General features: G+C 38.8%; 1 protein-coding gene across 2 annotated transcripts in view; it reads right to left on the reverse strand.

The window, feature by feature from the left end:
* Nucleotides 1-12,486, reverse strand: part of ANKRD12 (ankyrin repeat domain 12) — a 58,383-nt gene that overhangs the window by 11,442 nt on the left and 34,455 nt on the right. For both annotated transcript variants that reach the window (XM_014871217.2, XM_088173227.1), the window contains 3 exons: nt 9,366-9,508; nt 8,216-8,363; nt 1,152-5,845 (listed from right to left, as the gene is read on the reverse strand). In XM_014871217.2, coding sequence (XP_014726703.2) covers nt 1,152-5,845; nt 8,216-8,363; nt 9,366-9,508 — 4,985 coding nt within the window. The remainder of the gene's footprint in view (nt 1-1,151; nt 5,846-8,215; nt 8,364-9,365; nt 9,509-12,486) is intronic.

Consider the following 12,486-nt stretch of genomic DNA (forward strand, 5'->3'; position numbering starts at 1 on the left):
AGATGGGCCAGGGAAAAATATATGCTATGCTTCTCTACCTCCCAGTTATCCCACATTAAGCAGTGAAGTGTGATGCCAAAGCATTAAGCTGTAGCTTGGAAACAGTATGTACTTGACTAGCAGCAGCTTTAAAAAAAAAAAAACAAAAGGAAATCTATGCCTCCAGTGATAAAGATGTTACAGAAGCTGCAACAGCTACTGAGAAAGATTTGTAGACTTGGGAAGGCTGCCAGCCTGGTAAGTTGTGGTGAAGCTTACCACACACTCTGGTTCACTTACAGACCTTGTAAAAGGGTCATGTTACCTACATCTTTCCTCAGACTATAAGTGGCCTACTACTTCCAAAAACTGAGAACAAACAGTTTGTACAGGGAATTAAGACTAGCTGTGTAATGAAGCAAACAGTTTTAAATTTACATATTAAACTTCTATTCATTGCTTCATCAAAAAATTTCTCAACTCTAATGGAAAAAGCTAAAGCTTTTTTACTCTCAGGTAAGGGTGAGCTATTTTAAATGAGCTGACATAGTAACTTGTCCATTCAGAAATTGAGAGCTTAAACAAATGTCTCTGAACTACAGATGTTCTTCAGTAAAAAGAGAAAAAGCCTTGACGTTATTTAATGAAATTATGAACACTTTAGATTGATGGATTATAAATGCCAGGACACAGCAGATTCTATCTGCTGCTTTTGAGATAGCTGGGAGGCACTCTCCTACTTAAAACGGACTTAGTATTTGAATGGACTTAGTATTCTGAAGCACTGCACTTTCACCCCCCTCCAAACGAAACAGCTTTGAGTATATAGTTTTAATGAAATTATTGACAGCAGAAATTCAGAGACGCTCTCGATAATTGACTTCATTTCTGAAACAGTAGGCTTTACATACTTTGAAATATAGTGTTTGTCTGTATGCCCTTGACAGGTGTCATACATGGTTTATCTCGCAGTGACTGTGAAACCACTGTTTGTGTTTCCAGTGAATGGGGCTTTTAAATATGATGCTATTAATCAATATTAATTTGACATATGTCAACTTACTGCTTCCAGCAGACTATTCAGATCAAGTTAGGAAGAATATGGAAGTTACAAAAATAAAACCAAAACATGTTTTTCATTGCACTGCATATTGAAAGACCATGTTACTTACAGTTGGGATGCATATCTTGCTCAGGGGATTGCCATCCAGCAGGTAGGAACCATTGAAGGTCACATATTCATCATAATATTGAGGTGCCTGAGGAATAACACTGCACAGCAATTTACGCTTCTCTTCTATTTTCTTCCTTATGTGCAAGTATTCAAAATAGGGGTTTGCTCTCTCAGAACTGTATGGCTGAATCTCTTCAAGTTTCAAAGAATCAACAATAGCTGCCAGTGACTGCTGGGTCTTCTCCTTGGCCTGCAGCAAAGAAGGGTTTGCTTGCACAGGCTGAGGCACGCGTGACACCTTCCTTTTACGTGGATGATGTACCTGAGCATCATCATCTTCAGTTAATCTAATTCTTGCTTTCATAGATGCTGATGATTCAGACTCTTTTTCTGATGTTTGTGTACAGCCAAGAGGATTCTGCTTGCCCTGGTTAGCAAGCAAATTTGCTCTGTTCCTCGTGATTCTTTGAGGTACTTCTTGCTGTTCCATCTTCTGATCCTCAGCAACTTCTTCTTCTACTTTAACTGTCTGGCTGTATTTATGCACCTCTTCCTGTGTAATCTGCTGTGAACTGTTTTCCAAATTGGATAGAGAGGAGTGCTGTGGTGGATCACCTGCCAACACATTTTCTCTGTCTGCAGTGCAGGGGCTTTTATTAACCAATTCATTTGTAATTCCCTTTGATATTCCTGAACTTAGTTCACAGAGATCAGCATTGGCTCTACTATCAACATGCACAGAGACCAACTTTTCTTGCTGGTCTTTTTCATTTCTAATATCTGAAGTATCTGCTGTGTTACCATCTACTTCACTCAGGGCATTCTTACAAACAACCTTACTGAATGAGTACGAATTCACATTTAACTGTGAATTGCTATCACTTTCAGGAGTATCCTTCTCTAATGGTACCATTGGTAAATCATTTGCCCTTTCAGAGCTCTGTGAAATATCTTTTGCAGAGCCCTCAGAATATACAGCCATGGGTGCATCAGTCTTCTTAATGTTTGAAGGGAAGAAAGAATTTTCCAGCTCTCTGATACTAGTAGCATCTCTATCCAAAGCAGAAGTTGTAGTTTGAACTGCATTTTGCTGCTGTACAAGTGATGAATCTTGACTGATCATGCCTGGTAAAGAAATGTGTTTTGACACAACTGGAAGTGGCTGGAGAGATAAAGAACAAGGCGACTGTGAAGGCAAAAATGATGCAGACTCCTGAGAACTGGAACTTCCCTTAATATCAAGGTACTGAGGCAAAAATTCAGATACTTGTTGCTCTTTTAATGTCCTGCTCTCAGAATTATGCACTGCTATAACGCTTTTAGCATCTTGCTCTGATACACCACAACCTGAGCTGTTAAAGTCACTGTCTAATGAATTAAGTCTGTCAAAAGGCACATCCCACGGTTTGGTTTGCTGAGTTACACCACTTTGACTACATGGCTCTAAATGCATGTTAGAGTTTTCTGAAGGGCTCATCTGAGCAATATCTTTAATGGTACTTGTTCCCATTGTCGCCTGCTTGTTGCTAACAGCTCTATTTGGAGATGATGTGAAGTTTGACTGCAGAACAGTCACACTGCTTTGAAAATCTCTTTCAAGTGTGCTGCACAGTAATTCTGGTTTAGGAGAAGTGCTACCGTAAGTCTGAACTGACGGCAGTGTGTTCTGGTTGTTTTCTTCTGATGTTCGAGGCTGTTTGCTGTGTTCAGAAACTGCAGCAGGCATGCTGCATCTTCGAACCTCTATAACAGGCCTACACTCATTTAAAACCAACTTAACATCTTCAGCAGATGCTGATCTAACATACATTTGTGGGAGCCTGTTCGTGAAAGGTGGCTTAATGCGATCTGACAACTCAGCAAGACCATCGGCCTCTTTTTCCACAAGGGCTGGTGATTTGGCACTTGCCAAAAATGGTGACTGTGAAAAAGACATTTGGGAATCAGAACCTTCTGGCATGAAGTCCGAATCATATTCGATTACAGGCCTTGGAGTAGTTACTGTGGTATGGCAAGAATCCTCAGAGCTCGCAACAGAAACCATGGACACTGACCTGGAGCTCAGCCCCATCTTTTCACTTTCTGATTTGGGGGATCTATTTAAATTATCCAGAGCCAACGAAGGTTTTGCAATATTGACACTTCTCATATCAACTGACTGTGATCTATTACTTGTAGCATCTTTCTGCTGTTTCTCCTTCATACAAACATCTGGCAACTCTGAACTCTTTGAACGAATCAGTTCTTTGCCTTTTACTTCAGGTATTGAGTGTTTGGGTTTTTCCTTCATTTTGTTATGTTCTGAACAAGCGCGGTTTCTCAAACGTTCCTTCTCTTTCTGTTTTATTTTTTCTTTATGCTTTCTATGCCACTGCTCTATTTCCAGATCTTTAAGGCTAAGCATTCTTTCGAAACTAGTTTGCATTAAATCATCGTTGACTAACCTTTTCTCTTTAGGCCGAGCATCCTTTGGTGCAGGAGCTGGTTTAGGCTTAAGTTTCTCATGTTCAAGTTTTAGTTTAAGCAAACCACTTTGATGCAGTTTATCTTTATGCTTGTCTCTCTCTTTGTATCTGTCTATATCTTTATCTTTTTTATCTTTCTCTCTGCCATCTGGAGTTTTCAACAAATCATCTTTTGGTTTTTCTTTCAAAGATGACAGTTTGTCATGAACTGTTTTATTACTTTCGGTAATAGTGCATCTCCTTTCCTCTTGCATATGTTTTGAGCTTGCTAATGATGAGGTCTCCTTGTCTTTGGATTTCTCTTTTTTTTCAAATTCTTTTTCTTTACTTCTGTTTTTTTCTGATTTAGTATATTCAGATTCTTTTTCGGATTGTTTGACTTTTCTTTCAGTACAGTGTTTTTCTTTGCTTTCAGCCCAATGTCTGTCTTTATCAGCCTTTTCTTTATCATGTTTCTTATCAGTTTTTTCTTTATTTCTTTCCTTGTCATCAACTCTTTTAAGAGTACCCATGCTTTTTACTTTATCATTTTCCTTATGACACCTTTCTGCTTGCTGAGAACCAGACTTCTCCTTTACCTTCTCTGTATTTTCATTTACTTCTGCTTTTTCTTTCTCCATTTTGTATTCATGCTTTAATTTTTTCTCTTTTTCTCCATGTTTTCTTTCTATCTTTTCAACATCTTTTTCTTTGCTTGAGAATCGCTTTTCTGTCTTTTCTTTATTTTCCTTTAAATTCTTTTCCTGCTTTTCAGTATCTGTTTCTCTTTCTACTATATGCACGCTGGGTGCATCATCTTTAACACCAAAACAGAACAATTCTATTTCTTTATCTGCAAGTGTAACTTCTTTTTCTTCTTTTGTGTCTTTTATTTTCTCATCCTTGAGAAACTTCTCATTTTCCTTTTTGTTCTTCTCTTTTTCTTTCTCATCTTTAGTATTTCTCTCTTTCTGAAACTGTCTTTCCTTAACTAACTTATCTTCTTTTGCCACAGTTTTTTCTAGCTTTGACTTTTTGTCTGAAGAAAGAGATTCATGTTCTGTATTTATCAACGTATCATCATTTTCATCACTTTTGAAAAAGTTCTCTTTCCAAAATTCTCTGTCAAACTCAATACTTCTTTGAACCTCTTTAACATTATCTTTATGTTTGTGTTTCTCCCTCTCCCCATCCTGTTCCTTTTTGTGCTTTTCCTTTTCTCTTTCTTTGTGCTTTAATTTATGCTTTTTAAGTGTTTTACCTTCTTTGTCAATTTTTCTCAAAGTATATTCTGAATTCTCAAATGTTGAGCTATTATCTTCCTCTTTAATTTTAGGACTAGATTTTTCACCAAATTCCAAGTGAAAATCCTTTTGATTATGCTTGCTTTTTTCTTTGTGCTTGCAAGATTTGCCACTAGAACTTTCAACCAGATAATCAGAATCAGTGTTGTGATCATACCGAACTATTTCGGGCTGCAGTGTTATTTCAGAACCTCCTGGTGATAAGCAAGTTTTGGTGTTTTCTTGCTTTAATGGCGTTGACTGCTTTTCACTTAACCCACAGGGATGCTTTGGAGATTTTCCAGCAGTGATATGAAACAGATGTAAAGAAGAATCTTCTTTTGAGGTGAAAGATTTCTTAAAGGTTTCTTCCTCTCTAGCTTTATCTAAAGATTCTAACCCAGAAGTAGCTATATTTGTTACCCTGGCATTTTCTTTTTCTTGATTTACTTCTTGATTCTCTTTATTTTTGCTTTGATTTTTTACTTTCCTTTTAACTTTGCCCTTTTGCTTGTGTTCGTTTGTAACCATATATTCTTTCTTCACCCTGACATCAGAATTTGATGTCTCTGAAACAGAGCAAGGAGAGACCATTTTCTTGTCCTGAAGTATTTCTTCATCTGAACTTTCAGAACTTGAATAAAGAACTCTAGAGGGTTTCTGCTTTTTGTTTTTGAATGATTTTGAAAAGACAACTTTTTCTTGTTTCACAAACAAACTGGTCTTTTCAACTTCAGTCTCATCTTCTTTCCTTGGGTCTTTTCTAAGAATATGTTTGTCATCAATCATTTTTTTCATTTCATCTTCATCATCATCTTTGAACTCATACTCATCTAGAGCAGATGGAGGTGGTGGCTTACTAGAGACTGTTTGTTTGCTGTTGTTGGCTACAGAGTCCTTTTCTCCTTCTGAATCAACATTCCCATCTACACTGGAAGGATTTACAGATGGAGCTTCTTCAGAATCTAGAGTAAGAAAGCCAAAAATTAATTGAATACTGATGGGACACTTGTCACACTTCAGGACAATAGAGTTCAGTTCAGCAGTCACCTCTTTACAAATGAAAAAAGAATAAAATCTACCTTAAACACACAACAAAACTTCTCACTAGAATTAAGCCTTTAAAGAGAAAATAAAAGGTAATGAAATCAAAGCTCACCACTCTCTTTACAGCTCTTACTTAGGCACATAAAAATACTAATTAACATTTTTATCTAATAAAAGTAATGCACTTTTAATTTTGAAAACCTCACCTACTGTGCATTAATTACTGTATAACCTGACTCTAAAGGACAACATTCTGCACAGACTGTTGAGCAATCAATTGCTAAATAGCAACAAGTTTCTATTACATATATGTAAAAATATTTGTCTTAAGATTAATGCTTTCAACTAAGCTGCAGTTGATTCTGTGAAGTGATGCCACAACTGTCCCTCAGAGCAGAAGGGCCATGCACTGCATTTTAGGAAAGTTAACACTACATCAAAACACAGGGCAATATGACTTTTTTCCCTGAAGTATAGCAAAATTTTGAATAGAAAACATTTCTAGGGGGTTGTTTTTTATTTATTTTTCTGGGAAAGAGAAACCAACTTTTACAATCATGTGACATGATGCTCTTCTTCATGTGCTTCTCACAGACTACAGAATGGTTGAGGTTGGAAGGGACCTCTGGAGATCATCTAGCACAACCCACCCTGCTCAAGCAGGGACACGAAGAGTTAGCTGCCCAAGACCCTGCACAAAAAGCTTTCAAATTATCTCCAAGAAGGGAGACTCCACAGCCTCCCTGGACAACCTGTGCCACTGCTTGGTCATCCTCACAGTAAAAAAAATGTTTCCTGCTGTTCAGAGGGAACTTCCTGTGTTTCACTGTGTGCCCATTGCCTACAGTCCTCTCACTGTGCACAACTGACAAGAGCCCAGCTCTGTCCTCTTCGCAACTTCCCCTCAGGTATTTTTAGGCATCAACAAGATTCCCCTGAGCCTTTGCTTTTCCAGGCTCTTTATCATCTTCCTGGCCCTTCCCTGGACTCTCTCCATTATGTCAATGTCTCTCCTGCACTGGGGAGCCCAGAACTGGACCCAGCACTCCAGCTGTGGCCTCACCAGTGCTGAGCAGAGGTGAAGGAACACCTCCATCAACCTGCTGGCAATATTCCTCCTAATGCAGCCTGGGACACCACTGATGTTCTTTGTAGCAAGGGCATATTGCCGGCTCATGGTCAAGCTGGTGCTGTTCATCATGACCCAGGGCCTTTTCTGCAAAGCTGCTTTCCCAGCTGGTCAGATGCTTGCTGGTTGTTCCTCCCCGTCTGCAGGACTTCACACTTCTCCTTGTTGAACTACATGAGACTCCCACAAGCCCACTTCTCCAACACAGCGAGGTTCCTCTGGATGGCAGCACAGCTCTGATGTAACTGTCACTCCTCCTTAGAACCCCCAGTTCTGTGTCATTAGGAAACTTATTGATGGTACACTCTACCCCAGCCATTAATGAAGGTGTTACACAGGAGTGGATGCAGTATTGATCAAGATACACAGGCAGCTACTGGCTTTCAAATAAGCTTTGTGCCACTAATCACCACCCTTCTGGCCTAGGTGCTCAGGCTGTTTCCAATCCACCTCATTTCTTTTACCTAAAAGATTCTGAATTGTTGAAGACTCTGAAAGCCAAATGAAAAGTTCCTGTCTGGCACTCAAGTAAGTTACTCATAGTCAAGAATCTTTTGCTTCTGAGGAGGCAACAATGCTTTCTGTGCTCCACGAGATGTTACATACTTCTCAATCTGCAGAAACACAGGAGGACGCAAGAATTACTGCCTCCACTTCAGCAAGTTACTTACCTGGTTGCCCACAGAAACCAGTGGTTTCCCCACTGGGAGGAACTTTTCTACACTGAGTAAGTTATACCCACGTGAAACACTGACTCCTGATTCATCTACTAAAGGTGGGAAATAAGCGACTCTGGGGATATTTTTCACCATGAAACAAACCATCTCAGAAACATGCTATTATCATAACAAATACAGTATTTTCCTCCATATCTTTCCCTGGTAAAACCACCATTCTGACATAGTGCTGATTTGCAAAGTGGGAATGGCTTATTAAAGGCAGAGAGAAAAGTGGAAAAAAAAAATCAGAATACACATTTCAGGTAATTCAATTGAAAAATTTAACAAACTATCTCTAAAAATAAAAGTGGAAGATAACCTTAGCAATATCAATTGTTACCTGAAGCAAGTCTTAATAGCTAGCACTCTGCAGAAGATTAAGACACTTCACCTTAGGTGAAATGAAGCATTTAAGTATGCAATTAAATAGCTACTTTTACCTGAGCAACTGTCCTCATCATCAGAGATGGGCACCTCTCTTTTCAATAGCATTTCCAATTCTTCAGTTTCAGCAACATCAACAGGTCTTTCCCCATGTTTATTGGCTTGAAATGGATTTCCACCATGTCGAAGCAACAGCTTCACAATCTGCAGCATTAAATAAATTAACCTTTAGGTTATCCACGACATGTTACTCGACCAACATAAAAATCTCCTGTTGCATATGAAATATGAGTAACATGATATGCAATCCTAAGTCCTATCTACGATACTGATACTGGAAAGCAAGACTTCAGCAACTAAAATGTAAAGTCCAGTTAGTATATACATAGTCTGCTCTGTAAAGGAAGTGAAGGGGAAGACTAGAGACAGCCATCCTCTGTTACACAGACACAGCATCATTATGTAAGAAAGAAACAGGGGCCTTTTGTTCTTGCTGTTCTAGCATTTCTTCACAGAATTTGTCTGGTTCCCCACCTACTAGCCTCTCTACTCCTCTGCACCTGATTCACCCTCTTGCTCCAAATTTTATCTTTTGCTTTATACAACAGATGACACACACAGTAAAGAAATAAAAAAGATATAAAGGGAAAGCAGAGTCATTTCTGCATCTTATTTGTATCAAGAACAAATTTATAAGTTAATGTAAAGTACCTACAGAGCTCAATTTATCTTCTCCACTAAGTGTTGATTGGTAAATTAAAAAAATAATGAGACTATATATACATCAATTATATATTTCAATGCCATAAATAATATTTTAAAAGAAATACAAGATATATACCTTTAAATATTTATAAACATATATGTATAATGTACACAAACCCACAGTATATTGTTAGGAGACATTTTTCTTTTGAGAATTCTATACAGTAGAAGTTTCTCAAAAAAAGTCATTCAAGTGCTTATTTATTAAGAAACTAAAGATGAAAGTTAAATGCTTAAGAAAACAGATACTGGTAGAAAATATCTGGCAAAAGAAGTCAGATGAAACAAAGACAATCAGAAAAACAATAAGATGCTCCCAAAACAGCAGAAGCAGAACTACGAAGACCATACAATGGCAGTAAGGACAGTTAGGATTTGCTCTGAAGCTTCAGCATTTCAAACTATGTATTTATCCCCCTCCCACTCTCCCAGAACACTCACGTTTCTATGTCCACTGCTAGCAGAATCATGAAGTGGGGTATCATCATCCAAGCCCTGTGTGTTCACATCTGCTCCCGCTGCTATCAGAACTTTAGCAACATCATAGTAACCAACATTACAAGCTTCATGCAGTGGTGTCCAACCTAGAGTGAAGAATGGTAGGTTTAAGACAAAGATCAAAGATTTGGTTTTTCATTCCTGTGCTATAGATCTCTATTGCTTCTGGACGTTTCAAAACACACTCTCACACACAGTACCTGGCAGAACAGCAACGCCATCTGTCTGATGAACAACACATGCTTTATCAACTTTAAACTTCCCATCAAATTCCAAGTTTTTCTGAGATTAAACTAAATGCTGGGAATCACAAATCAAATCGTTGAAGACAAAATCTGGCAAAAAATCCCCAAGCTAAACATGCTAGAGATTCTTTGACTAGTAAACATTTGAACTGTGTTAGGTGCAGATATAAATTATATCATAATATTATAATATAATTATAATTTTATAATATATGGAAACCGTTTGAAAATCACGCTATTGGAAACAGTAAGTGTGGCAAATTACTATAACCAGTGGTCCTTTAGTAATGTAATAGTAATCATTAACAACATTAGCAGCTTGATATTAAGCTATTAATAAACAATGGCAGAGAACTTATTCTGGTATTTCCCAGAACACTAGTCATTGTTTGCAATTTTGATTTCCAAAAGCTCAGTGCTCATTTTCTGTAGCAGAACGTCAACTGAAGATGACAACCCACACATGCTATACTCCTTACCTATACTTCCTCTCCCCAGCCTGATGACTTCCACTACATAGCTGACCTGAACTGCTGTTGATGCCTTCTCAAAGCCCAGTTCTGGGGAGGCATTCAACTTTTATGTTTCCAACATAACCAGTAAAAGAGTTTAATCAAATGAACTCTGTGTCTAATCAGTAGCAGTCTTGCAGATCCATGAAGTTGAGGTACAAGAAACCCCTAACTTATCTAATCCTTCAGTAATGGGATTTCTCACCTTCATCTTTCACTCAACTTCCAAGCTGCCACTCATTTAAATTTTACAAAAAGCTAAAAAAAAAGAGAAAAAAGAAAAAAAAGGAAAAAAATAAAAAAGCATCTAAGCTATTCTAAAGCAAAACACTTCTTTCTGTTCTTCATACACTAAATTTTCTCTTCAATCATCACTTGGGTTACTCACTTCCAGCACTGTCTGGCTACCACCTCCTTCTTTCCATTTTCTTGCTATTTGCCCTTTTCACACTCACCCAACATGATAACAACTCTTCTGATCTCAGCCCTCTGATCCCTTTTATTCCCTGTATTAATTATCTCCATAATTTATTTTTCTCCATAGTGTACTGCTTTGCTTTTCCATCCTTTCACAATGCCCAGCCTGCCAACTCTAGTGCTGGCTTGCTGTCAATATCTGTTTCCTTTACTCTTGTTCTCACATGGCAGTATCATTCTGGCAGATATCCCGTGAGCAGGGTTACTTCCTCCATTACTAATTCATTTTCTGCTCCTTTAGTTCTGCCAAATCCTTTGCTAAAAAACCTCCAATTCTCTAAACTACACTGCATCCTAAATTCCTACTTTTCTCCACTCATGACTCACTGCTTCAATCCTCCCCCTCTTCTTGACTTCTCCCTCTGCACAGTGTTTTGAAGTTCAGCCATCTCTGCTTCTCACTTCAGATTACCAATAAAAAAAAAATCTCACTTGATCCCAAACACTTCCTCCAGAACTCTGAATGAAGTCTCCAACATACTTGTTTCCAACTGATTCTCAGAACCATCAGCTCTCATCCATTGTCTTTTTCCTTTCATCTGCCTTTAAAATAAAAGTATCTGCCCTAGGTCAGACTGGCATGAAGCTGTGAAGTTAACTCCCTTCAGAGCAACCCATACAGTAATATGCATTGCATTTGGGGCTACTCCAGTACTCACAGCATACTGGTGCTTTGGCTACTGCTGAACAGGGCTTATGAAGTGTCATGGTTTTCTCTCTCCCTCCTTCTGCATGGGAGTTTGGGAGGAGATACAGTCAGGACAGCTGACCCAAATGTATATTCCATGCCATAGGATGTCATGTAGTAAGAGCTTATTGAAAGGAGAAGGAAGGAGGGTAGTTTGTACGTAATGGCATTTGTCTTTCTAAGCATCTGTTACACCTGCTGAGGCCCTGCTTCCTGGGAAGGGACTGAACATTTGTCTGACGATGGGAAGCAGTGAACGAATTCCTCTTCTTCCTTTGCTTGCACATGCAGCTTCTGCTATTCTTATTAAATGATCTTTAACACGACCCACAAGGGCTTTTTTTCTATCTTATTTTCTCCCCACACCTAGTTGAGGAAGGGAAGTGAGAGAGCAGCTGGGTGGGCATCCAGCAGCCTGCCAAGGTCAACCCACTACATCTCTTCAAGTGTTTCTATTATTCTCCCAGTGATTTCTATGGGCCTGTCTTCCCTTGAACCTCCCCCTCCTTTTCCAAAATTGCTCTTGTCAACAAGTTCTCATCTCCCCTCTCAACTTCTTTGAAGATCTCACAGTGTTCTACTTCCACTTGTCTTCTTCTCTTCCTCTACATGCCAGTCCTGGGCAGCTTCATGTTCAAATACAAATTCAGCTACCCTCTTCAAACCAAGAAATTACGGATCTATTTCTTCCCTAAAGTCAACATTTCAGTTCATCTCATTAATATCTTCTCTTGATGTCAAGTTTGAGCTGACAACTAACTGTGCTATATAGTTCTTAAGTTTCTCCCACAGGGGCCTGCTACCTCAACTCCTCTCTGACATTCCCACTGAGAACATAATTCACACCCATGAACCAAAACCCATAAACCTAAAAATATCGTATATGTTACAACTTAACAAAGCTCATCAATCATTGCTTAAATCACAGCAAATACTGACATGTCAAAGCTGTCATTAATCCAGCAGGACTAGATGACAACTGCAACCATACCACTCTCATCTGCCTTGGTGCATATCAGATGTCCCAGTGAACACAGTGCATGCACATCACAGTGCCACCACCTCCACCCCTACTAAACTTTGCATCTCCTCACATAGCCCGCAGTCTCAGTATTTCACTCTGTCCAGCATCATCCTATCAA

This window comes from Sturnus vulgaris, chromosome 1, assembly GCF_052056855.1.
Source record: "Sturnus vulgaris isolate bStuVul1 chromosome 1, bStuVul1.hap1, whole genome shotgun sequence".
NCBI classification, from domain to species: Eukaryota; Metazoa; Chordata; class Aves; order Passeriformes; family Sturnidae; genus Sturnus; species Sturnus vulgaris.